This window comes from Poecilia formosa, unplaced genomic scaffold (assembly GCF_000485575.1).
Source record: "Poecilia formosa unplaced genomic scaffold, Poecilia_formosa-5.1.2 Scaffold0, whole genome shotgun sequence".
In the NCBI taxonomy this organism is placed as follows: Eukaryota; Metazoa; Chordata; class Actinopteri; order Cyprinodontiformes; family Poeciliidae; genus Poecilia; species Poecilia formosa.
Window position 1 is genome coordinate 6,457,930 of NW_006799939.1, and position 26,158 is coordinate 6,484,087.

Genomic DNA, 26,158 nt, shown 5'->3' on the forward strand with positions numbered 1-26,158 from the left:
GAAACATCACATTGCAGTCTTATGAACTACTGAACAGATTCATCTGAAAAAAAAAACAACTTTAATCCCGTATCGCCCACTCCAAGTTCTAACGCAAAGTACAGCAATGAACAAGTCGTTGTGATGATCAGACCAGGATGGTGGTGAGAATGTTTTCTTAAAAAAATCTGTTGTGTGTTCAGGACGTGACTCACAAGGTGGTGGAGGCCATCGGCACCATCGCCGGCTCCTCTTTGGAACAAACCACGTGGCTCAGGAGGAACCTGGAGGTGAAGGCCTCTCCTCAGATCGTTGTGGACGGAACCAACCTGGAGGCAGACGTAGAAGGTGCTCCGTTACCAAGTCTCGTATCTCCATTGAACTAAACCGTCGCTGCATTACTTTTTAGTATTTGCTATGACACGTAATTCAATTGAATCTGAAAACTGGACAACGAATGTAGCCGCAGCTAAACTTTCAGAGTGCTTTGGATTGCTTTAGCACGGCTGTTTGTGTCATCAGCTTTGTTAGCCGCTGCTAACATTTGCCGTATGTGTTTTGTAGACTTAATGCTCACAGTGATGGAGGCCTCCAGCTTCACTCCATCTGTGTACAGTGTTCACGCCCTCACGCTGCTGGCCGAGGTAAACACGAGCGTCCGTGACCCGACTGCTCCCCCCGGCAAGTCGGTGGTTTTCGGACCCTGTTATTATCCACACTAGCAGTACGCTAACAAACAACATATGAGGGCCTTGAACTAGATTTTCACTCCGCTCCTCCAGACGTCAGCAGTGAACCAATAAATCGATGCTTCGGGTCGGTTCTGGCTCTGGAGGATGTGGACAGTTTGATTCATTCACAACCTTTCTTTTGCATCCTGGCTGTTTTTAGCTCAGTGTGGGTTTAATTATGAACATGTTGCCTGTGCTTCACTGATATAAAAGCTGTACATTTATGAGTTTAAGCAAGGCTCTACATCAAAAACACGCTGCTCTACCAGATGAGATTCTTGCTCTGTGCCTTATACATCACTTCTCAGCCGCTTCGGCTCTGTAACATTATTCACTTCTGGTTTGATGTATTGACCTCTCTGTTAGGTGCTGGCTCATCTGTTGGACATGGTGTTCTACAGTGACGAGAAGGAGAAAGTCATCCCGCTGCTGGTTAACATCATGCACTACGTAGTTCCCTACCTCCGCAACCACAGGTGTGGATCAGGTTTCCTGGCTTTATTTCTTTCAGTTTTACACCTATAAAGTGGTTTTCCCCTTGAATTAAAGCTATACATAAAACTACAAACTGGACATAAATTATGTCAAAATACAAGATTAGTAAGGGCGTTAATTTAAAGATAATATATTGCAAGAAAGTGCCAAATGGGAAAATTCTAATGGATCAATATAAAAAGAAAGTGGTTAATTTCTGTTTTTGTAAAACTTAAACTCCTAATATCAATTATTAGTTGACTTTAATATCTGCAGTGTTTTCAATGCTTGTAGCGCTGCTGCAATGTGAACGTAACTGAGAAAGATTTTACTCATTTAAAGCAGATAAAAGGAGTATAGAGTTGACATTCGTATTATATAACTGTAATATATAGCGTTATATTACAGTTTAGCATGATTAGTTCAGTTTGCATTGGTGACCGTTTACAGCTGGTTTTCCTCCACAATGTAGCTCCTTTACCTGGCCTTAGATTTCCCTTAATGACCTTAATGTCTGTCCGTAGCAGACAGGCTGAAGTTACTCCAAGTCAGTTTGTTCCCCAGTTAAATGAAGTTAAGATGATATGAAAATTGTATCCTGTGGCAGACAGATAAAGTAACCAAAATTGGAAATTTGCAAAATAGAGAGAGCAAAATGACCTGCAACTGTAAAAATGTACCTTAGTGTCATTTCACCCTCTGCAGAAAATAATTTTCCTTTTTATGTAAAGCTTCTTACAGATTCTGTTCTTTCTCCGACATCATTTTAAACTGAACTGATTGGAAAAAATATCACTTTTTTTGTGAACATCTCCCTTTTAACTCTTGTTCCTTCTGTAACAACTTCCACACTGAAGATTATTTTTGTACATGCAACCTGTTAGCACTTCTCTGTCTTGAGAGGAAATGCCTGTGTCAACCTACCTGAAAAGCTGTGTTTTTTTTTTATGTTTAGTGCTCACAACGCCCCCAGCTACCGAGCCTGCATCCAGCTGCTGAGCAGCCTGAGCGGCTACCAGTACACCCGCCGTGCCTGGAAAAAAGAGGCCTTTGACCTCTTCATGGACCACACCTTCTTCCAGATGGATGCTTCGTGTGTCAGCCAGTGAGCACAGAACCCATTTATATATGAACTAACACTCACAATGAAAAGACATTCCTAAAACGCAAATTTAATTAGGAGAAAGAAGATGTTAGCGTAGAGTAAAAGCTTTGCATATATTCACAGCACACCTTGCTATAAGTTTAATACTTTTTCTAAAATTACAGCCTTAAATTGTCTTAAATTTTAGTGTAACTTTTAGGGTGTTTTCATTTTTGTAAAGCACTTTGTGACTTTTCATGTCTGTGAAAGGTGCTATATAAATAAAGTTTACTTACTTACTTAAATTCATATAAAAATGCAAGCTGGCCTTAAATACATGAAATTTTGTGGTGGTAGGAATACTTCATGTTGTATATTTATGTAGATGTAGTTTATTTTTCTTTTCTTTGTTAGACTTTCCTCTCAGGCAGAAGAAGTCTGACTGGTGCGCAGACATCTTCATTGTGTGCATGAATTGTCCTTTAGGTCTCCAAACGTTACACAGAACCACTGAACAACTCTACCATGTTACACCCCCACCATCAAACTTAACACTTGATGTTAAGTCATTGCATTGCTGTTCTTTTGCACAGTTTTATCTGAATATGTTTTTTTTTTCAGCTCAATTAGTTGACCTTTATTTCAGTAATCACTTATTGTTTCATTCCTAATTTCAGTGAAGGTTATTCAATAACCTCTGTTTGTGAATGCATCTGAATGTTGTTCACTTTAACATAATTTCCCTGATTTTCTAGCTGGAGAGCCATCATTGACCACCTGATGACTCATGACAAGACCACATTTAGAGACCTGATGAGTAAGTGTTACATTTACTATTTATAAATCTGTTTCTGCCATATCTGGTCACAGAGAGTTGGCTGTGAATCAAGTCGAATAATTGAACATGCAAGAAAGAAAACCCTTTTTAGATTTTTCAGTTTTATTCACATTAAGTCCGAGATCCTCTGAAATACTGTTGATCTAGAAGTTGGAAATTGTAGTAAAACTGTTTGCCTGTGCTTTCAGCCCGGGTGGCAGTGGCTCAGAGCAGCTCCCTGAGTTTGTTCACCAACAGAGATGCTGAGCTGGAGCAGAGGGCCATGCTGCTCAAACGCCTGGCCTTCACCATCTACAGCAGTGAGGTGGACCAGTACCAGAAGTACCTGCCGGACATCCAAGGTGAACACAAGCAAACCTCTTACTAGAACAGAGTGTAAGGCTGTGCTTCTATTGACCATATTATTGTGCAAAATGGAATTACGGAAATAAATTTGCTTAAAGGCAATTTTGAAAAAGCTCACGTTCTTTTGATGAAAGGATATTAAACTAAGATGAGGTTTCAGCCAAATTGGTTTGTTTCGTAAAACTGCAATGAAAATACTACTTTCATATCAGCCACATGATCAACAGTCAGATGTTACTACTGGTGAAAACAAAGACAACAACAGGAAGTAGTAGGAGGAACAGGGTTTGTTTTTGGGGTGTTTTTCAGACAGTGTGGCTCTCACAGCATCACAAAGTTCAGCAAAAGTTTTGATTTAGTAAAATCGATGACTACAATTTCCCAAAAAATGCTGCTTATATATGTAGCTGATCCCTAGTATAAGGGGCTTGGAAGAGTTTAAATTTGTCAAATGTGGTGATTTTTATTCACTTATCACATGAACAAGCTTATTCATGTGTGATTTTAATTGCATTTCTTATTTAACGGAAACCCAGAAATTGTCTTTTTGACATTCACATTATTGTACAGCACTACTGATGAGTCAAATTCTCCTCTGGGATTAGATTCTGTCTCATACCAAGCTGATCAAGCAGACACATGTTGTCTGTGTGTGTTTCAGAGCGTCTGGTGGAGAGCCTGCGTCTGCCTCAGGTACCCATCCTCCACGCTCAGGTGTTCCTGTTCTTCAGAGTGCTGCTGCTACGCATGTCACCTCAACACCTCACGTCACTCTGGCCCACCATGATCACTGAGCTGGTGAGCTCACAAACCGTTCTCTCCCTTTCCTTCTGTTACACAAATCAAACTTTGGCATGTGTGTGTCTCTACAGGTCCAGGTGTTTCTGCTGATGGAGCAGGAGCTAACCGCTGATGAGGACATATCAAGGTATACTTGCTCAATGGCGAGCAGAACTTTTTAAACAATGAAATGTAAAAAATTAGCGCTTAGCAGTGGTTTAGTAGCTACAAACCAACTTGCTTTGTTCCTAGGACGTCAGGACCGTCGGTTGCCGGGTTGGAGACCACTTATTCTGGAGGGAACGGCTTCTCCACGTCCTACAACAGCCAGCGCTGGCTCAACCTCTACCTCTCTGCTTGCAAGTTCCTGGATCTTGCCTTGGCGTTGCCTCCGGAGAGTCTCCCTCAGTTCCAGATGTCAGTGCAGATAAAACCTGTTGTGCTGTAGACTTCACATGTGATAAGAATGGGCCAAGGAATTGAGATAATACACCTTAATCAACTAGAGTATCAATTAAATGTTATGATCAATTCAAAAATGAGATGAAATTCAAGTATTTGTTTTATAGTTTTAATGATTGTGAATTTTCAGGGTGTTTTCACGCCTGGCAGTCTGGTAGATTCGGTTGGACTGGGGACCAAAGTTGCAACATTTTTTAAATTTTCAGCTGCTGCGGTTCGCCTTCACACTGCTCTGTGTAAAAAGAACCAAACCCTTTGAACAACCTGTTCTCTGTATCGCCTGTGGTGGTGCTGCATCAAGAACCACTGAAGGAAACGACCTCTGAAGAAAGGTTTTGTTTACAAACTGTTACCAAAAATGTAGTGTTGTTGGATTTTAGTGATTAAATGTGACGCCACTGCATTTTTGTTTACATTTCTTAAAAAAGCAAGTTGCGCTCAGTGTCTTCTTCAGATCTTTTCGTATTGTTGTCATGGTACAGCGCCACCACAGGCGAGGGGGTGAACAGGTTTCTCAAAGGGTTAGGTTGGTTTGACACACTGCGGTGCGAAAGTGAACCGCACCGGCTAAAAATGCAAGAATTGTTGCATTTTTGGTCTACTGGACTATAAAGGTGAAAACACCCTGAGGTTTGGTCATCAAATGTTACCAAAAAAAGAAACATTTGAAGTAGATTTTCATCTAAATATATTTTAATTAAAATTACTGAAATAAATTAAGATTTTGATGATATTTGTATCTATTGAGTTGCACCTGTATATGTTAAACAGTGTGTCCATGCATCATTGAATTCATGCATCTAAATTGAAGACCTTAAATTCATTTAAAACAAGGAGGTTGGCCTTTAAATACCTTAGTCACAAGTCTTGGCAAGACTATATACATTCTATATGTATTTTCTCACAGCTTAAATGGTAAATGGACTGAACTTATATAGCGCTTTTCCAATCATTTCGACCACTCAAAGCGCTTGGGTGAATATAGTCACATTCACCCATTCACACTCAAACTGATACACAGTTAGGGTTAAGTGCCTTGCCCAAGGACACATCGACATGAGGAAGTTGGAATTTAACCTACAACCTTCCTATAACAAGACAACTACTCTTCCCACAGAGCCACGTTCGCCTTACCCTTGCTAACTAGCTAGGTAGCTTTTTTTATGTCTATGAGGGAGAAATACAAGTTGGATGGACAAAGTTTATATATTTTTGTGTTGTTATGGGTCTGAAATTTCATTTAAATGGTCTTTAAGTCTGTAAAACCTGCAGAAACTGTGGTTAAAGTTAGAACTGTGGTCCTGTTGAAACCTCCTCTGAAGCTGTGCACCACTTCATTGCAGGTACCGCTGGGCCTTCATCCCAGAGGCTTCAGATGATTCAGGGTTGGAGGTGAGACGCCAGGGGACCCATCAGAGGGAGTTCAAGCCCTACGTGGTCCGTCTGGTGAAGCTGCTGAGAAAACGAGCCAAGGTGTCTCCTCCTCCTTGATTTTAAAAAACAAAACCTTAAAAAAAAACCGAGGGTTGTGTGGCGGGGAGGAATGCAGTTATAAATGTAAATTGTTTTTCTGCGTACCATAGAAAAACCCAGAGGAGGACTGTTCCACTAAAACCCTGCTGTGGGAGCCGGGCCACCTGATGCTGACCCTCTACGTCATCCGCAGCATGGAGCAGCTGCTGCCCTTCTTCAACCTGCTCAGCCAGGTCTTCAACAGCAAGGCGAGCTGCCGATCGGGGCCCGTCTACACCCACAATCCCGCGGATTCCTCCTTCCCCGGCAGCAAGGAGGGCCACAAGCTGGAGAGCCAGAAGGTGTTCTGGAGCCGAGCCCGACAGAACATCGAGGAGATGGTGGAGAAGGACTTTCTAGAGGGTCTTATCAAGACATGAGAGACCCTCCCAGCGAGGGAGGAACTGGGCATTAACATATTACTGAACACTAGTGAACAAACTTTAACTTGTACATTCATGAATGATAACAATATGGGGATATGAGCTGGGGAGGGCGGGGGGAAGACTGTACAGTTTTTCTATTTATGATTCTTGAGCTACTGTATTTAATTTTAATTGTGTATATACGGAGCAGCTTTTGACGAGTTTTAACATTTCATGAGTCGTTTAGAAGACACTCAAAATGCTCTGTCATTCCATCTAAGGTGACTTAATAAAAAAAGGTTTCTAATGACAGCCAGATAAACGACTCGCTCTCTTCAAAACCTTTTTAAAGCTCGTCTAGAAAAAAGTTTTGAAGGAATTCATGCCAATAATGAATCTATATTGATTTTCTAATGTAGGATTTTAAGAAACAATAGAAGTGTGATGTTTGGGGTACAGCTGATCTTTTAGTATGTGAATTTAAACTCTATCTGAACCGTCTACATTTAATATTTTCTCAATCAAGTTAATTTGTATAGAACAAGGCAGTACAAAGTGCTTTACATCACAAAAATACAAAGTCAAAACACAGTCAACAATCGAAACATTACATTTTGTCAAGTGTCGCCATTACACACTTTAAAACTTCAAACTTGAATTAAAAATGAAAAAGGAGTTTTCTTGTTCTGAGAGACAATCGTGCTCATATTTTGCGAGTCTGAGAGATGGTGCTTTGACATTAGAAAAGTGGATTCATTACTTGTTTTTTCATTCGATGTTTATTCTGCAGCTGCTGTCTAGTTTACCCTTAATGAGTGTGTTGGTCATTAGGGGTGTGTTACTCTTTCCCCTTAAACTTTTCCACATTTTTTCAAATTACAACCACATAATATCAAGAGTTTATAAACTTCCATATGACAGGCCCAACATAGTAATGTGTCTAAAAAAATTCGATATATTTTGTGAAAGTGCAAAATTTCTTCCCAGTCATTTCAGTCATTTTATCAACCTTCAGTAAAACACTTTGAGCTTTTATCTTGTTGCAGTTTTAATGATTATAGACCAATGAAAAATTAGTGTTTTGAGTAAAACTTTGAGGCTACTGAAAAGTATTTACATTTCTGTGCACTCAATACAAGGTTGGGCCTCCTCTTGAATGAGTTACGGCATTAATGCACCGTGGCATAAGAGGAGATCAGCCTGTGGATCGCTTTGCCGGCTGCCTTCTGGTCATCTGCCTTGTTGGATCAGTGGTCTCATCTTCCTCTTGACAACAGCCCATAGACTTTCTATGGGGCTAAAGGTCAGGGGAGTCTGCTGGCCAGTAAGGAACAGTCACACCAGGGTCATTTAACCAGCTTTTGGTAGGTCTAGATTCTATTTATTTGCATATATAGGAAAACTGAGCTGAATACAATTGTACACACATTAATACCATTTTTAAAACTAACTTTCTCCTTCCACAACACAAGGTGTTTGTCTTTTTTTTTTATCCAATATTCCCTGAAGTTTGTGATTATAACATGATAAAACATGTAGAAATCAGATCTGCGGGTGTACTCGCTATCTAACAGGAGAAATCAGCACCATGGACAGAGACTAAACCCGCCTTTCTTCTTCACCTCCTGCTCTGCTCATCATTCATCTATTTGTTTTACACAAATGGAGAACCGACAGGACCAGAGAACATGGTGAAGTCTTGCTGCATGCAGCTTCGAGCTCCATATGACCTTCACAGAAAGCATCACGCTCGGCCGTTTAGACAACCCTCCCCCTCCTCCCATCTGCCCCCTTCTCGTGTCTTTACGCCTTCTCCGGGTCTCGCGATAATAGAGGAAGCAGCGCGGCTGGCAACGCAGCGCCACTCGTCTCGGGGTAGGGTGGGGGAGCGGATGAGTTATTAAATAAATAAATTAAAAGGGAAAAAAAATAAGAGCATGTGAATTCACAGAAAAAAATCGCGATCCGAACCTGCCGGGCTCTGGCGCTTAACTTCTGTATCACAGGCCGCAACGGAGTTGCGTTGGATGGTAGGGGGGAATGATGATGGTGATGATGCTTCCCTGTATGCCCCGCTGATACACAGGGACGGTAGGACCGCGGCTGCTGCTGCTGGTGAGGATTATCCAGGAGGAGGAAGGAAGACAGGGAGGAGGGGGAGGCAGCGACCAGCATCATCCGGTAGGCTGCATTCAGATCACCGATCTGAAATAAAATAATAATAATAACAAATCAACCCCCTCGTGGGTTTGGATTGGATTTTCCCCTTTTTTTTTTTTTTTTTTTTTTTTTTTTTTTTTTTTGCTGCCGAATGTTGGATACCGGCCTTCGGGGAAGGAAACGCGTGAATTCCCAACAGGACGGACTTCCAGTTGTTATGCAATCAGAAAGTGTCCCAGCGGCTCCTCTCTAGCGCCGGATCTGTGCGGCCGTTTTCGAGGGCAGCTAGGATTTTTGGGGCTGCCCTCTCTTTTTGGTGCGTGTGTGAGAGCGTAGGTGTGAGTGTGTGAGTGAGTGCGTGAGCGAGTGTGTGTGCGTGTGTGTGTGTGAGGGGGTAGGACCATATTGGACTCTGATCGTGGAGATTGGACTCAGCGGATATTTAGAAGATGTCGGGGCAGACGCTGACAGACCGCATCGCCGCGGCTCAGTACACCCTGACGGGCTCCGAGGTCTCCAGGGCCGTGTGTAAGGCCACTACACATGAGCAGACAGCCCCAAAGAAAAAACACCTGGAATGTAAGTATCTATCTATCTATCTATCTATCTATCTATCTATCTATCTATCTATCTATCTATCTATCTATCTATCTATCTATCTATCTATCTATCTATCCCTCATTCCACCTACATCTTTTCCATAGTATAGGGAATATGTCATTCAAAAGTACAGTGTCACTAATTCACACTAGCTTGTTCTGCTACCCTTGCATTGCACTGACGTCCATTCATTCAATGTAGCCTAGCCCCCAAGTTTCACTGTTTACTCAATTTCTAGTGCTAATCACCAACCAGTAATACAATAATAAATTAGTCTTGGATTTGGTCCCCATACCATCTATGGGCCTTAGATGGGACTGTGTCAAGTGAGGTTCTAATGAGACTACAAAAACCAGAAACACTTACACACACACATGCTACACACAAGTGCAGCCAAATTGGCTATTTGCAGTGACATTATTTGTCACTTTAGTGTAGCACAGAGAACACATAAAAGTTAGCATTTGATTTGTGAACTGCATAACACTGACATATTAATATACGTTAACTTTTATATATATATGTATATAACATCATGAAGTGCCTTGCAAAACTGGTGGTACATCTTTATCTTTTTGAAATTTTGTCAAATAACATTCACAAACATGAATGTATCTCATTGGAATTTTATGCAGCAGATCAATACAAAATAGTGTATAGCTGTGGAAGAAAAATTAAAATGGAAGTTGAAGGAAAATGACTCATTGATTTCAAATGTTTTGCATATATAAACTTTGAAATGTATCACCCAATGCAGGCGTCTTTAAAGTTGGTCCTTAAGAGCCGCCATCCTGCATCTTTTAGGTGCTTCAACTCAGCTGAATCAAATGAAGGGTCATTAGAAGGCCTCCGCAGAACATTGGCATGCTGAGTAGGTAGCTGCTACCAGGGTGTTGAACTAAAACAAGCAGGATATCGGCCCTTGAGGACTGGCTTTGGACACCCCAGACTTTAGCAGAGTTCACTCGTGAAATTTACTCAGTGCAAATCCAGCTGTCAGATAAGGCTCTCAAATGGTTTTTAGGGAACATTACACACAGCAGTAAAGTCAGGCATAAAGCTGAAAAGCATGGATCAACAATACACTTACCCAGACATGCCCAGATAAAGAAAATAGTTAATCAAAGAAAGAGCAATCATGCCATTGGTAAACATGGAGGGAAGAATCTGGCATTTGTGGATTAATAATGGGAAGAAACACTTTTTTGAAAGAAAGAATGAAGTCCTGTTTAAAGCAGACCACAAATCATGTAGGGACTTTAGAAACAAAAGATCAAAAAGATCAAATTGAACCTATTGATCCACCTGAAAAACACTTTAGCAGATAAGTAACACTGCACATCACCATCTTCATCATAAAACACGGTGCTGTCTGCAACATGTCATGGGACATGCTTCTCCAGTAGTGACAGAGAAGCTGAAACTGAGGGAAGTAAATAGAGGACACTGCTGGAAGAACGACTGTTAGAAGGTTTGAGAAAAGGGTGGAGGTTCTTGTTTCAGCAGGATAATTACCCAAACATACAGTTAAAACTGCAAATTGAGGGATTTAATGAATGCAGAGCTGATATTCTCAGATGTGCAAAGTAACATAAAACACTTGCATCTGTAATTGATTGTTCTACAAAGCAGACTTTTCTGATGTTGTGAAAACCAAGTATTATTTTCCTTCCACTTCACACTTATTCACTACTTTATGTTCATCACATAAAATCACATACGATCACAATATAAGACATTAATGTTTGTTGTTGTAATGTGACAACAAAAAGACTATGGGGTGTCATACTTTGGCATGACACTGTAAATATACAACCTAATATTTAAAACAAAAATGAAACAGAAAGGTTTAATGGAGCTTTCAAAGTTCAGATGACTCAATATTAAAACAATGAGCATAAATGCACAAAAACACTTCATATATTAGTACAAAACAGCCAAGGAGTACAGATACCACAATGTTTGGAGCAAGAAACAAAAAAGAAATTCGAGGAAATGCCTCTAAGCTGGAACTGGAAAACTCAAACTGAGTTTGTGTTAGCACAGGGAACCAGTCCATGCAGAATATAAATATGAACAATGAAACCTGGTGATTTAGCTAATAGTTAAGTGCAAACTGGTCAATTTGCAGAAGTTTGTTTCAGCATTTGTGACAGGTGAAGAAACATGGTCATGCCCTCATGGAGGCTAGTATTAGTTTTTCTTTAATTTTGCTACTGACACTGAGGTTTTTCACACTATTGTTGGACAAAATTTATGTTAAGAGGACAGAAATAAGTATGCTCACCTTTTTAAAAAAAAGAAAATTACATAAAAAATCCTTGTGAAGCTGCAACTAATTTGTTATCTTAAGACCACTTACATTCAATATTTCCTTGACAAAATTATCTGCAACAGTCTTTTTGTTTGTATCATTAGCTCATCTCTACATCATAAGAAAAAACTCCAGTATATTGACATACCTTGCTTTATTTGTTTACTGTAAGTGCTGCACAAAGAGACATTAAAATGCATACATAACCAAAATTTGGTGTGTGTGTTGTCTTGCAGAAATATAGTCATCTGCAAAATTGATCCAATTGATCCAACAATGCTAGATTGAAATCAACTGGCAACATGAACTTTTATCTGCTTTTTTCCCCTTTGTTTTTAAATCAATGTTTGTCTTTGTTTGGGCAGATTTTATGGCCTGATTAGTTGTTATTTACAGGGTTTAGATGGGAAGTGACCTGGCAGATGGACAGATAATCAGAGGTATGATGAATGTTGGGCACCTCCACTACCAGATACACAAATTGAGAAAAGGGACAGACATCGCACTGCAGTGAGTTTGGAGTAAAGTCAAAAAATCCTCAGAGTAATGGAAGACAATATAATATCAGTTTTAGTCTTTTAAATACATCAGCTAAAAGCATGGCCACCCTCTGGCTAGCTCTTAGCCTTCCACAATTTATTTACTTTTCTTCAGATTCACTCTAATAAAATCTTTTTACTACTACAGCTGATGACAGTGGAATTATCTTTTTTTTTAAAGCTTGCCCTAAAATGCCACAGACCAACTAAAGACATAGTTAAACTCGTTAGAAGTGTTGCTCCGCAAAGAGCTTCTAGAGTCAATATTTAATCTGCAGTAAATTATACTGCTGGCATCTTTACTTTGATGAAATGGAGATTGCTTTTTCAGCCAACAACAAAAGACAAGATATTGACCAATCATAACTTCACAATAGAACCCACTTACAAATAAATCTTATTTGTCCTTTAATAATGAGTTATAGACATTGGTATCTTTTCCCACTACTTATTTGGAACAAACCTTAGGTGGTCGATTAATGTTACATAAACACAGAAGACAAATAGTGTATGTCTGACCTCACACTCATCTCTCAACAAGTTGTTAAAAATTTTAAACAGTAAGAACTTGAAAAGATTGGTTCTTCTGGATTAAAGACTACACAGCCTACGGCCACATATGTGCCTCTCTGGCATAAGCAACTTTCAGGACATGCTTCTATTTTAAAACTTTAAATAGATCAAACTTAGGTAATTCAATCAAAAGTCTTCAGAAAGTTAGACGTAATAAGGTACAATTACATTTCTCATTGTAAAAAGCATAATGCACTGATCTTATTAGTTAATTTTACCAAAATATAAGCTATCATGTCTCTCTGACATCTTATAAGGTCTGTACAATCTTGCTGCAGGCCTTATTAACCTCTTTGTTTTTACACTATAACCAAAGTCCTTGAATGCTTTTGTTTTTTTACCTATACTTGAAATATTTCTACAATTCTATAATTTAATAGTAAACAGTCTCTTCCTGTAGGTTTATGAAGACTTTAAAGACACATTTTGATCTTTTAAGAAGCTGAGAGACAACCGTGGTTAAAAACCAGATGCATTTCGTAAACTGGGAAAAGATTGGCTTGTGGGACGGATTGCTCAGCATAATGGGATGTACATTCGCAACTTCACTTAGCTTGCATCCTGAGACCCTGGCTGGAAGCACTGAGTGCGCTATTTGAGGAAGGGGCCTGAATTGGCTGTTGCCAAGAAGAAGATACAGCTGTGAGTCAAGGGTCTGAATTAGTGAATGATTTTCAAGCCATTCAGATCAAAGCCTGCAATCTAGCTGCATCCAGATTTTGCTTAATATCCAGTAGTATTAGCTCACCTTTGCAAGTAGCTTGTCTTGTTTAGGAAGCATATTTTTCTCCAAATGGGTTTTGTGCTGGTATATAATTATCTGAACTGCTGGATGGGATACAAATCAGCGAATGAGGACTGTCGCACCAACCACATTCAGTGTTAATTCTATGACACAGTGCCGTGTGAGATGCGAGTCAGACGGTACTGTCAGACATTTTGGAAGGATTGCATAATATCTGTACGGAGAAATATGAGTTTAAGGTGCTTTTCTTGTATTGGCTATCTGTTTTTGCACAACATTAGCCCTGAGTCCTCACAAAACATCTGTTTATGTAAGTCTCGCTCATGACGGACAGAAGTGTCTGTGCGACTTCATTTTTTAAATTTCTTTTTTTTTTAAACAGCAGCTGCTAAATGAATGCTGTGATAAGCAGAAAATGTGATAAACACTATTTGTTTCTCTTGTGAGGAATACTGGAAGCATAGGTGAGAACCAAGCCTGCTGGGGCAGTTTTATCTGCAGACCAGAAGGAATCAGCGAAAAGAGACTTGAATGGCAGCCAAATGAAAATGGCTCTGTTTCTAAAGACAAGCCCTACCACTCGTGCTGCTCCTAATGGCCTCCATCGTTTTATCTGCCCATTGCGTTCCCAAACCTCTAAATCTTAATGCTGTTCCAACAGTCACGACTTCTTGGTAAGTGTGAAGGTCACATTTTAGAAAATCTGTTTAAGAAAAAAAGTCTCTTTTTCGTATCCGCATCGTGCAAAGATCACGACGTAGATGAAGGGTCCGGATCCTTTGGTAATTATCACCTTATCTGCTGCTGCTCTGAATAGTGTAACTCCAATTAGCGGTTTTATTTCAGAGAAATAACTGAGCCCGCTCAGTTATTTCACACTGAGCGGGCTGGAATGCCCGCTCAGTGTGAAAGCAGCGCGTGTTACCTGCTGGGTGTGTGTTGGTGAGTGGTGGGGTGGGGGAAGCAGGACGGCAAGCGATTAGGAACATAAACAGCATGCTGAGCCCCCTCTGGCAGACAGGGTGCTGTTACCGCTGCATGTGTCACAATCAATGTGTTACCAGATTTCAGAGCCAGAAGGCCTCATGGATAATGATGAGGCTGGGAAGCTCTTAGGATGGTCTTTTGGACTCATCTGGTTTGCAGATTTTTTTTCCTAAAGATTCAAGTTTGTTGATCTATGGTTTCTTAGTTGTTTTTTTGTTGTTGTTTTTTTTTTTTTTTGCTGAAGGAATTCACTGTTTGGAAATGTTCATTGGCAAACGCTCAATCATATAACTGGGAAGAATGTGTTTCATCTTTTCTTATAATGACGGCCTTTGAGAAGGGAGACATATATTTTTTCTTTTATTTTATATTACATGTTTTTCTCCTATAGAGCAGATGTTCCAAAATAAATCTGATAACAAAGATCTTTTCAGTGCTAAGGTTTCGAGCACCACCACTCTTAATATTTTCAAATGTTAATACAATACACTGATTTTTGTATGTTGTTCTTTAAAAAAAAAAAAGTAAAATCTGAACTGCAGTTTGATCAGGCGTTTATTTTTAATTTGAGTTTTTAAAAGTTTTCAACCCTCATGAAGTCAAAATTCAAGTAAGAGATTTGGAGGTCTCTTTCCAATCCCAACTTTAACATTTTATATGAGGGCTGTTTAGGTGTGTGTAGTAGACACACAAATCTAGAAGTCCAACTTCTAGATGGTTCGCATCTCATAAATTCTTTCATATCTGCCACTGACAATGTTCTTTCATTGGCTGCATACATAAAATGGGATTAAAATACAATAGTATAGTAAAGTATTGTGTAGTATAATAAAACATAGGATAGCATGCCTTAGTATAGTATAATACAGTATAACATAGCATCGTAAAACATAGTATAGTGGTCTGCTATGGTGACACAGGGGTTAAGCACAACCCACATACGTGGCTGAAGCAAGTTCGATTTCCGGCCTGGTGACCTTTGCCGCATGTCTTCCCCCTTCTCTCATTACTCACTTTCATGTCAATTCACTGTCAAGTAAAGGCCACTAGAGCGAATAAAACCTTAAAAAAAACATAGTATAGCCTAGCACCCAACTTGATTGACAAATATCACATTGGGGTTTGTCAATGTGGTATTTGGAACCTGGTTAACATACAGAAAATTGTAAATAACTGACAGATATTAAAAGTTCCAATTATTTAAAAAAAATAAACAGGGGCATAATCTTTAAATAACATTTTATGGCTATTTATAGTAAGAAGGACCAAAAATTCACCTGGAAAAAAGTGACTTGAGCATTTTTTTTCACATTTTCTTTTCCAATTGATGAAACCTAGGAACGTCTATTCCATAACTAATACATTTCTGTTTTCCTTTTAGCATGAATGATACCTGACAGTAAGATCCATTTCTTTTATCCTTTGGGCAGAAGAGGATGTTGTTCCAGTTGAGTTTTTGAGTTTGCATCTCTAGATGCCACTCCGACCCAGAAAGTTAACATCGACACTACATAATGACTCTGTTTGGGAAAACTTTACCTTTGAAAGGATAGCATGCCAAACTTATCTAAACACAACTGCTCGGTCTGCAAACTGTTTAACTTTTCATTGTGGTTTGTTCAATATCCCTGTCCTGTTGAATTGTGGATTGCCATCCAATTAGTGCCGGTACTATATAAGCCCAGACTGCTTCGATGTACCTCCAAATTAATTTCTTTCTAAAATGTCTGGAGTGAAATCATCAATAAAGTCCAGTATAAGGGTTCTGTTGGCAGACGCACAGGACCGATCCTTGAGCCAAGGATGCTGTAGATCATCAGTTCTTGTTTGTTGCCTCGACACTTCTCATCATTCATTGGTCTGCAGAGCATAACTCATGAAGCCAAACATATTCTAGTCAAATGCTTCATTTTGCACCAATATGGGACACACACAGAAGCAACTTAGAGCGTGTATTGAACCTTCCATTGCTTAAAGTAGCTCTAACTTCTATTTTAAATTCATAAAATGCTCAAAAACACTCGTGTTCACAGTATGTGGTTGCCCCCTTCTTCATCCAGACCCTCTTTACGTCGTCTTTGGTCCTCCATTCTTATTTCTTCTTGTTTTTCCAGTGAGGAGTGATTTTTGCCAAGAGTTGCACTGGAAAGCAGAACTTTGAAGTTTGCTGTTGATAAAGCTTAGCATGTACTGCAGACTCGATCGCTCAGCGGGTATCTGTGTAATGTCAAACAGCGTGGGAGGTGGAGTGCCCTGCCATCAGTGTTGGTCCAGATTAACGAGCCGAGTCAAAGATCTTTCTCGCTACCACACTATTATCGCTGCTACTCTAAATCTTAGCAGCAAATAGATGTGCTCTGCTCTCTCAAGTTGCCCCTCAGTTTCTATTTCTGATCTTTACATGTGATGTTCTGGGGTCCAAAGAGGAAAAACTGTAACATAAGGGTTGCTGAATATTTAATGCCCATTTAGTAAGAGGAAAAAAAGCAGAAACGACTGCCATCAAGCATTTTCAAATGGCCATGGAACAGAATCTCCACTGGATACAGACTTTGACTATGCCAATCCAAAACCTTATTCTTTTAAACCATTCAGATTTGGACTTGCTGGCTTACTTTGGATCACTGTCCTGCTTTAGCTTAAAGTGTAACTAAGCCCCCTGTGGAAGCATAACATCAACCCTAAACAATTTCTGAAAAATTCCACCAAAGTGGGCGGAGCCAACAGACTAAGGGGCATATCGATGTGTAGATACTGTGGTCTGGATGAGGGAAAGCGTTGTTGCCAACTTAGCGACTTTGTTGTTATATTTAGTGACTTTTTAGACCCCTTTGATGACTTATTTTCAAAAAAGTGACAATCGACTTTTTCCTGTTATTGGAAACTTTAATGGTGACATGTCAAGCACCCGGCCACTTTCAGCAGCTACTGTTCAACCCAACATCATCACATGATCTTCCTGATGTGATGTCATGTTTCTGAAATGTGGGTCCTGGTGTTTTCCACCAGAACAACATACAAACAGTTTCGTCTAGTCAGTCCAAGAAATGTTTTCCTGAAAGTCTTAATTAGGTGGGATAAATTAGTTAGATTCCTTCACTTCACTCATCAAATGAAAACTTTATTTTGTATTTACTCAGACTACTTTTGTCTAATATGCAAAATTGTGTGATTATCTAAAAGATTTCAGTGACAAAAAAGTAAAAACAGAAATCTGAAAGGAGACAAATGCCGTTCCCCAGGACTATAAATGGTTGTGTGATGCTGTTTGCTAACAGTATATCAGCCATCCGCATATCAATAATAGAGTGAAGCTATAGTGTTTCCTGCTGTATTATTACTCAACTCCAATGAGTTGTGCAGGAGGAACAGAAACATGTTACAGAAATTGTTGCATGGGATCTTGTGTAGACACTGTTATCAATGTAGAATATTCCAGTTCAGGGTTGACAAGTTCATACAATGTAACTTTCATCTTTGTCTCATTCCAAGTGGCTCCCATTGCAAAAAAAGGGTTAAAAATGCTTCTTTTTAAAATTTCGTGAACAAAACAAAGGCTTCATTACTAATTTCCTTTTTCTACAAAGGATCTAATGTTTCCACAAATAATTTAAAGATGGTGAAGGACCCTGTAGTGCGTTTTAAAATTAGTGTTCCTGGTCAACCTTTGAAACATTGTTATGTTTTAATATCAAAACCATTAAATCTTGTTGCCCCCTATGTTAGCCTATTTCATAGCAGCCATTTTGACGTTCCCCCTTGTTAAGTATTGTCAAGAATTTGTTTCAAAAATCCCCCTCTGCCAATTTAATTAATGTGTGCCTGTTGATGCGTGTTCAACAGATGCCACGGGTTGCGTTGGAGGTACTTTGTGGTTTGAATTATGCGAAGTTATGCCTATTTTAGCTCATTACAATATTCTGCAGTGATAGCTGAGGAGCAGCTGCAGCACAAGCAGCTTGGGGATTTTTTAAATACAAAACAAAAAGCCAAACCTGCTGAATATTTACATTTTACTGATTCTTACTGAAGTCTCAGCAGAACCTTCAAAGCAACCAAAAGGTTAGAGATGTCAAAGCCATAAAAGGTAACTTATGTATTACACATTATTTATAAGCTAAGATATGAAGTTTGAAGTACATCACTTCTGATATACTGTTCCATGTAGAGTAACAAACACTTTTGGCACAAATAGTAGTAAAATAGTCTGTTCATGAGATTTTGCTGCTTTTATTATTTTTTTCGCTGCTTCTGCTTAATCAATTCTCTTTAATTTAAATTAAAAAATACTTTATTGATCCCAGTGGGAAATGGAATGTTGCTGTAGCTCACATTAATTAGAAATTCTCCACAGAATTATTGTAGATGTTGATGGATATGGACAGGAAAGATCACCTGTTGCGAATTAGAAGAGACATGCTGTTTTGAAGAGGATACTCAGGGTTGTCCATAATTTTCTTGATTTTATATAAAACTCTTCTTTGCATAATCACAGAAAAAGTGTGTTTTAGTTATATGTTAATTCAGGAGCTACGCATTGATGCACTCAGCACTATTGCTTCTTCTTGCAGGCCCTCTCTTTGAATTTTCCACACTTTCCATGAGTTTTTGACGTTTGCAAATTGATTCAGAATCACCCAACTGCATCGCATTTAAGGAAGTGATTTCATTTCTTTTCATTTAATGGTTAACAGATTGTCTCTACAAGTTGAAACATCATGCATGTTTGAAACTTCCATCATAAATTCGTTTGAAATCCAGGTTCGTTGTTGTTGTCGTCATGTCACTATGGATTCATTTTTTCATATCTTTCCTGAACAAAATTTGATTGCATGTTGGTGATCTGAGGTGAACTGACGTCCAGGATGAATGTCATCGTGATTGTATACAGATGAGATTGTTTTTTTTAAATGCACTAATGACACGGAGAGAAGCTGCAGCATAGCAAACAGTAGACTGAGTGTCCATATGAAGTCGGCACAGCTCTGATATCAGTCTTCCCTACAGCAGCAGGTTCCAATGACTGCCAGCTTATTCCTCAGATGTCATATCCAGACTCCACAGTGTCCGCATCCCATTGGCACCCTCTGCGTTTGGCTGCCACAACATGTTGATGCTATGCTATGCTATGCTATGCTTGCCACAGTGCATTCTGGGTATTTTTTTTCTTCTTTTCCTTCTTAAGCGTTGCCTGAAGGTGAGAGCAGTTTAAAAATAAACACAGGGTTCGAGTTCTCCATTCATGTGCCGCTCAGCGCTCTATGGGTCGTCCCGCAGGCGTTGCATCCTCATTTGAACACGTCTGTCGCCATGTTTAGGAGTCGTTTGTTTGAACATGGAAAGAATAATATAAAAGGCGAGGAGTGGATGTTAAACAGAGAGAAATTCTATAGGTTCTCATGTGTAGTCAGGTGAATCCAGACAGTCAGTACACGTCACTGCAGGTGATGAAAACATCACGACGACAGACCGTCGGGATGATTTTAAAGGAATTTAGCTTCATACTCCAAGCTCGAGGGAGCTGTTGCCAAGGAGACCACCTTGGCATGTCTCTAGTAGGTATTTTGCACCATTCAGAAACATATCTGTGGAAAAGGAAGGGACAGGGAGAGGAATGAGTGTTTCCTGCAGTGCGTGCTTCTTTAGGGGGGTTCGCCCTGAGTTGTACCCACACGCTGTGGCTTTGAGATCACTTACAGCGATCGATGCGTTGCAGGCTGTTCGCTGAAACCGGAGTCCTGCTGTGTGTTGCCGGGTGTGGCAGGCGCCGTGGAGGCATCCAGATTCAGTGGCAGTTATCTGACACTGCGCAGGTCAGCTGGGTAAAGACATCAAGAAGTTCGCAGACGGTGTATGCCAGCTGCTTCACCTTTCCTCCTGCAGCCGTTGTTATAGCTGACTGCAGGTTGCTCCCGCAACTGCCCAAATACACATTGTTCAGATATATGTACAGATATTGTTCACATACTGTTAAACAAACAGAAACGGGGACACCTCATTGACACACTGAACAGCACTACTAGACCTTGACCTGGTTTAATGGGGATAGTGTTGTGGGTTTGCTAAAGGCATGGCGTTAGCTTGCGTTGGTACCCTCGCATACATCTGTATGATCCACATGTACATACAGAAAGTAGTCCCTTGGCTAATACACTGGCGTAGTCATCGTAAAGGTTATTTGTTTTATGAGTAATGCGGCAATAAACGAAATCCTGATCCAAGCATGCAAATAAAAGCTAATTGTTATTCATACTGATAATTCGTATGCATTCTTACACTCAATCTTGTTTGCAGCAGGCCCTCTCTGTCTTTCTGTTTCACTCACACTGCTGCACGTGTGTAATTATGAATAAGCGCGCTTGGGTACATGGGACCAGTAGACGAGGCTGATGACTTCTCTTCCATTCAGTCTTCATCCTCTTTGCATATCTTCATAGTTCTATTTTATTTATTTATTTATTTTTATTTTTTTTCAAAATTGTGTTTGCAACTTAACCTGTTTTCACTGGATTCAGCCTTTTTCCACTTCCAAAAATGATGGTCTGTGGCATTCCTCTTGGTCCTGGGACACCTGTCTGAGCCAATATTTAATGTAAGAGGTGTTGCGTTTTGTCCCTACAGTCGTAGTACAGCCAACGACTCTTACAGGAGGCAACAGAGAGAGAAGCAGGCGGAGAGTGAGACGGGCTGACAGACAGAAGGAGACAGGGACATGAAGAGCGTAGGATGATGCAGGCTGCTGACTCATCAGCCCTGTAGGGATTATCCTTCACACTCCTGTGTGTGCGTGTGTGTGTGTTTATGTGTGCCGGTGCTCCTGCTGTCTTACTACTGAACAGGAAACGGGCACTTGTTATTGCTGCATGATAGAAGCATGATAGCGGAAGCAAAGGAGCCATCCAACTTGTCAGAGGTCAAACGAACCTCGGTCTCCATCTGAGTCTCATAGAGCACGTTATTAGAGCAACACGTACAACACGTAGTGGCGGTACATAAGAGCTAAGCTGTTGAGCTTGGCTAAATGGCCGAAAACACGGGCTTTGTCAAATGAGCTGCCAGCTGAAACAATGAAAAACAATGTGAAACTCATTCAACGCCAAGCATGGCAATAACACTGTGACTGTTCCCTGTCCACCGCGGCTCATATTTCTAACTAATGTAAACCGATTCAGATGCGGCAGAAGAGAGACATGCAGTGACGACTTGAAAGCATCAGTAGCAACAGCACAAGGCAATTTGTCTTAAAAAAATGAGAGCACAAAACAAAGGCAAACACATCGGGTTTAAAAGGGAGTCAATGTTTGCGGCTGGCAGGGAAATATTTGCCGAAAGGAAAAGTGTGTTGATTTCTTTTATATAAAATCAAACATAGCCTAGTAGAAAGAGCTTTAGATGGCAGTAAATACAAAAGACTTTAAACCTCAAACTTTAGCCACAGATGCACACACATGTTGTTTTTACAGTGCATTAAATGTGCAAAACATGGGGAGGGTGCTTCTCATTTCCATTGGCAGGACATAAACAAAACTCAGTCTTGAGAACGTTTTTCTATTTCTGAGCATTCAGACCACCCTCTGGTGCAAGGACACCCTGAGCACAGAGCCATGTTGCTTGCATCAAAAACTCATGCTCAGTAGTCTTACACCGATGAGCTTTCAATGGAAAGGTCCTCAGAATAAAACAGTTCATTCTTTATATGTAGCTATATGTAGTTAGCTTTTTTCCACCCACTGGTTGTTTTACCTAAAACAGGCTCATATTGTTTTAACTCACTTAATTTTTTTTAGGTTGCTTTTAACGTGACTTTGTGACCGAAATCTATAAATATTTGTGAATTTGTTTCACTTCTGTTCTGAGATGGTGACAGGAAATGTTGTTTTTTAAGGCCTGCTTCCTGTTGTTATCTATGTTCTTTTAAAGTAAATCTCTTACCTGTTTGTCTGGTTGTAATTTGGGCTGGTTGTGGCTAGTGAAATCGAAAAATATTGATTAATTCATGATTTAAAAACATGCCAGATAAAAAAAAAAAGCTTTCGTTTGTCGATTAAAAGAGAAACACGTGTTGCCGCTAGAATGAGGCGTTTTATCGGGGGCTGTATCAAAATGGTAGCACTTTTTTCGCATCACAGTAGTCACATGATCAACAACCGGATGTTGCCACTGGCTCAAACCACGAAGAAGAAGACGACAGGAAGTAGTTGGTGAGTCATGGCGCGGCAGGTGTTTTTAATGGCAAACGTATTCACACGTGAGTTTAATTACGTTTCTTATTTAATGGATACATCATCGCAATTGCGAAATTGTTTTTTTTTTTTTTCAACATTGGTGGAATATTGGCAATGTTTTGCGCACAATTGTAAATGAAGCAGCTTGTGACAGACAACATTGAGTGATGAGGAATTAGTTGCTAGTTGAAAACAGCTGTTTGCTTCATTATATTCAGGTTCGGAAAAACAAAACAGAGGGATAAAAGTGTAAGACGCTTTGTGAGGTTGGGCGAGAAGTGTTAATTCGTCATTATGATGGTTTACTACACAATGTCTCTTGAGCGCGTACCTTTTATGCACTGTATTAAATTTCCCGACTCTGCATTTTGATAAGTCGCACTCTGTAAGGTGAATTATAGGAAAACCAGTTAGCTGTCACGACTGTTTGGGAATTAGTGAAAAATATTATAACTTTAAAATAAAAAAATGTATTCGTATTTTTACCTTCACAAAAATGGATGCAACAATCCAAAAAAAAAAAGAAAGAAAGAAATCTGTGAAAAGGTTGCTTTCCTATTAAAACGTCCTAAATGTTTGGTGTGTTATTTTATCAATTTGGTTCTGCATCTGCCATCATCTGTAATGCAGTCATCTCGTCTTTTGCAGTCATCTCGTCTTTTGTGTATCTTTCTGCTGTGGAATATTCCACTCTCTTTCTGGCTCCCTACGCTAGCTGAAGAGCTCTGCTGCAGAAACCAAACAAAGCAGCAGCCAGTGTGACTCACAGTAAGCAAAAGCATCATAATGTGAAACGATCCTCCGAATACATTTCTGTTGAGTGTAAAACGACAAGCTTGATGAGACGAGGACCACCTCAGCTCACAACCTGAACTTAGATTTCTGATTCAAATAGGAAGTTGATCATTTAAATACAATTAAATTATTTTTAGCAAAACTAGTAGGCACTAAACAGTGTAATTTCACACAGTGTTACTGTGAGCTACACAGAAGTAGATATTTCATATCTCCACAATTATTCTCCATAGTCCTATCTGTTTTCTAGACATCTGTCTTCCTCCTTGCTCCAATCTGTTTGCATTATTACTGAAAGCTTCACTGTATGAGTCTCTGCCGACATTTATCACCTGACCTCATGTTTGTCCTCGCTCTGCTCCTCAGACCTGATCCAGGCCACCCAGGATTCCAACGTGAACGTGCCCCAGATGGCAGACACGCTAATGGAGAGGGTGGGCAACGCCAGCTGGGTGGTGGTTTTCAAAGCCCTGATCACCACACACCACCTCATGGTGCATGGTAACGAGGTAAGGCCAATCTGTGTGAATGTGTTGCACACAGAAAGCGTGACATATTTTTGCCTTTTTAGCTCATTAACCAATCTATATTGGCTGTGAAGGCCTAAATGCAAAACAGAACACCGTTTGTGCATTATAAGAGGTTTCAGTCGACGCTCTGTGAACACACTGAAACAATATTAACATAAAAATTAAGTTGAAAATTCATTCCAGTACATCAGTGTGGTGTGCATTGATTTTAATTATAAGGTCTTTGTTCAGACAAAGAACAATGCATCTTACCCCTTGCGAGAAGCGTCTGCTGCCGACACATTTTTTGACATGGCTTAGTTAGCAGAGAGTGTTGGGCTAATACTATCTAATGCTAGCCACTTCGTACTTTGTTTTCATGTCTTGTAACATTATTTCAATTTGGTTCCAGTTCATTTTGTGCTGTATTAGCTTACAGGAAAAGATGCCCTCTCCCTTCTTGGGTACCTCGTAGGGAAAAACTGAATTTCTCTCACTAAATTGACCACTTTGAGTCGATATGTAATTGTAATGATGAACGGAGAAAGTCGCATAAAACTCACAGAAAGGACAATCCGGTTTGCTGTCATAAACCCCGATTCCACCAACAAAATAATGCAGACAAACCACACAAGCTCTACCAGGAAAACTGAAGAGACTGTTAAACTGTAAAATTGTTTGTGAAAAATGCAGCAATGTGTCTTGGTGTTGAATTTGTCAGGAACTTTGGATGCAGTAAAATATCGATACATGGGATCAGATAGGGACGTCTTTCCTTCACATCGCGTTGTCTTTACAATATGAGTATGATGCATTTAAATAAAACTCTGTGCCTTTCACTTTTCTACCACCTCTAGACATTGGCAATTTTTATGCTGACATTTTTTCCACTTTGCAGGTCAGATATATTTTAGACTATAATTGGAGTTTTTTACCTTCATCTTTTCAAGCACATTTACACATTTTTAAAAATGGAAAGTAAAGTTAAATTTATCTTAATAACCTTTTCCTGTTGTTCAGACACCTGTGGATTGACAGGGCCTCTGGTATTGACCCGTCTCTGTCTGAATACTGATTAGGGAATATTCCAGCAACGTTACGATAACAGCATCAACCTCGTTGACATCACAGCATGAACAAAGGCAACTGCGTTGTGTTGGCATGGGTCACTAAATTATACTAAGGTCTGGGAACAAACATACATATCACAAATGGTTTGTAATTTTAGAGATTTGTATTTCTTTCCATCAAAGTTTCACTAAATTGCCTCCTGTTTCTAGTAAACAAGAAGTTGGGATATTCTTTATGGTTTAATACCACTGGAGTTTATTTTTGCACTACTTTCTAGTTTTTTGACCCATAATGTGTCCAACTTAGATTAATGCTTACCTTCATCTCTATTTAAATATCAGAAACAAAAAATCAAATTTGACTTATTAAGTCTACTTACTTTATATTCTGACAGAGTTCTGCTGGACTCCTCTGAAATGTGTCCACCATGATTTTAAAGACTTGACAGAGGCAGGGACTGCTTACTCACTAGGACGATAAATACGTAACTTTATGCATTTGTCCTTTTCTGCAGAGATTTGTCCAGTTCCTGGCATCTAGGAACACCTTGTTCAACCTCAGCAACTTCCTGGACAAAACCGGCTCCCATGGTGCGTGGTGTCTGACGCAAACAATTATGACGTTACACACAGCTCTAAAGGAGCAGCTTCAACACTCAAACAGAACGAACCAAAATGAAATGATCTGGTCCTTGATCGTTAATGACCCTTAAACATGCAGATTTGTTCACATCCTTTTAAGCAAGGTGAAAGCATATAGCCATATAGCTTACTTGGATGTGCTACTTTTTTTTTTAAATTTCAGTCTTTTTCACATTGACTCATAAAAATAAGTGTTTGAAATCAGTTTTTTTTTTTTTTTTTACTTAAGGCAGCAAAATACACCTTGGCATCCACAAGTAGTCTCTCCTGCAGTCAGGGGAACCAATTGCTATGGAAATTAGGACATCACCCACAGTGATAAATACTGGGTTCACAGCCTGCTGTCACAGATGTGTTTCTGCTTGCTTGACTGCAGAGTTTACAGAGCCAGAGTGTGCATTTTAAGCCCCTTTTAATGCTTCCCATGTT

The 26,158-nt window shown here is 39.7% G+C and overlaps 2 protein-coding genes across 14 annotated transcripts in view; both read left to right on the forward strand.

The window, feature by feature from the left end:
• Positions 1-6,887, forward strand: part of dop1a (DOP1 leucine zipper like protein A) — a 30,844-nt gene extending 23,957 nt beyond the window's left edge. For all 6 annotated transcript variants that reach the window (XM_007565063.2, XM_007565517.2, XM_016679953.1 and 3 more), the window contains 11 exons: positions 183-327; positions 544-623; positions 1,077-1,186; positions 2,140-2,289; positions 3,024-3,085; positions 3,295-3,447; positions 4,113-4,249; positions 4,324-4,379; positions 4,484-4,648; positions 6,037-6,166; positions 6,277-6,887. In XM_007565063.2, the coding sequence (XP_007565125.1) occupies positions 183-327; positions 544-623; positions 1,077-1,186; positions 2,140-2,289; positions 3,024-3,085; positions 3,295-3,447; positions 4,113-4,249; positions 4,324-4,379; positions 4,484-4,648; positions 6,037-6,166; positions 6,277-6,585 (1,497 nt within the window). In that variant the 3' untranslated portion in view covers positions 6,586-6,887. The remainder of the gene's footprint in view (positions 1-182; positions 328-543; positions 624-1,076; positions 1,187-2,139; positions 2,290-3,023; positions 3,086-3,294; positions 3,448-4,112; positions 4,250-4,323; positions 4,380-4,483; positions 4,649-6,036; positions 6,167-6,276) is intronic.
• A 1,544-nt stretch (positions 6,888-8,431) lies between these two features.
• Positions 8,432-26,158, forward strand: part of snap91a (synaptosome associated protein 91a) — a 45,603-nt gene continuing 27,876 nt past the window's right edge. For 4 of the 8 annotated variants that reach the window (XM_016680207.1, XM_016680246.1, XM_016680269.1 and 1 more), the window contains exons 1-3: positions 8,434-9,309; positions 23,875-24,017; positions 25,603-25,678. In XM_016680207.1, coding sequence (XP_016535693.1) covers positions 9,180-9,309; positions 23,875-24,017; positions 25,603-25,678 — 349 coding nt within the window. In that variant the 5' untranslated portion in view covers positions 8,434-9,179. Of the gene's footprint in view, positions 9,310-23,874; positions 24,018-25,602; positions 25,679-26,158 lie in introns of all 8 variants that reach the window. The other 4 variants (XM_007566184.2, XM_007566264.2, XM_016680186.1 and 1 more) reach the window with 2 other exon arrangements.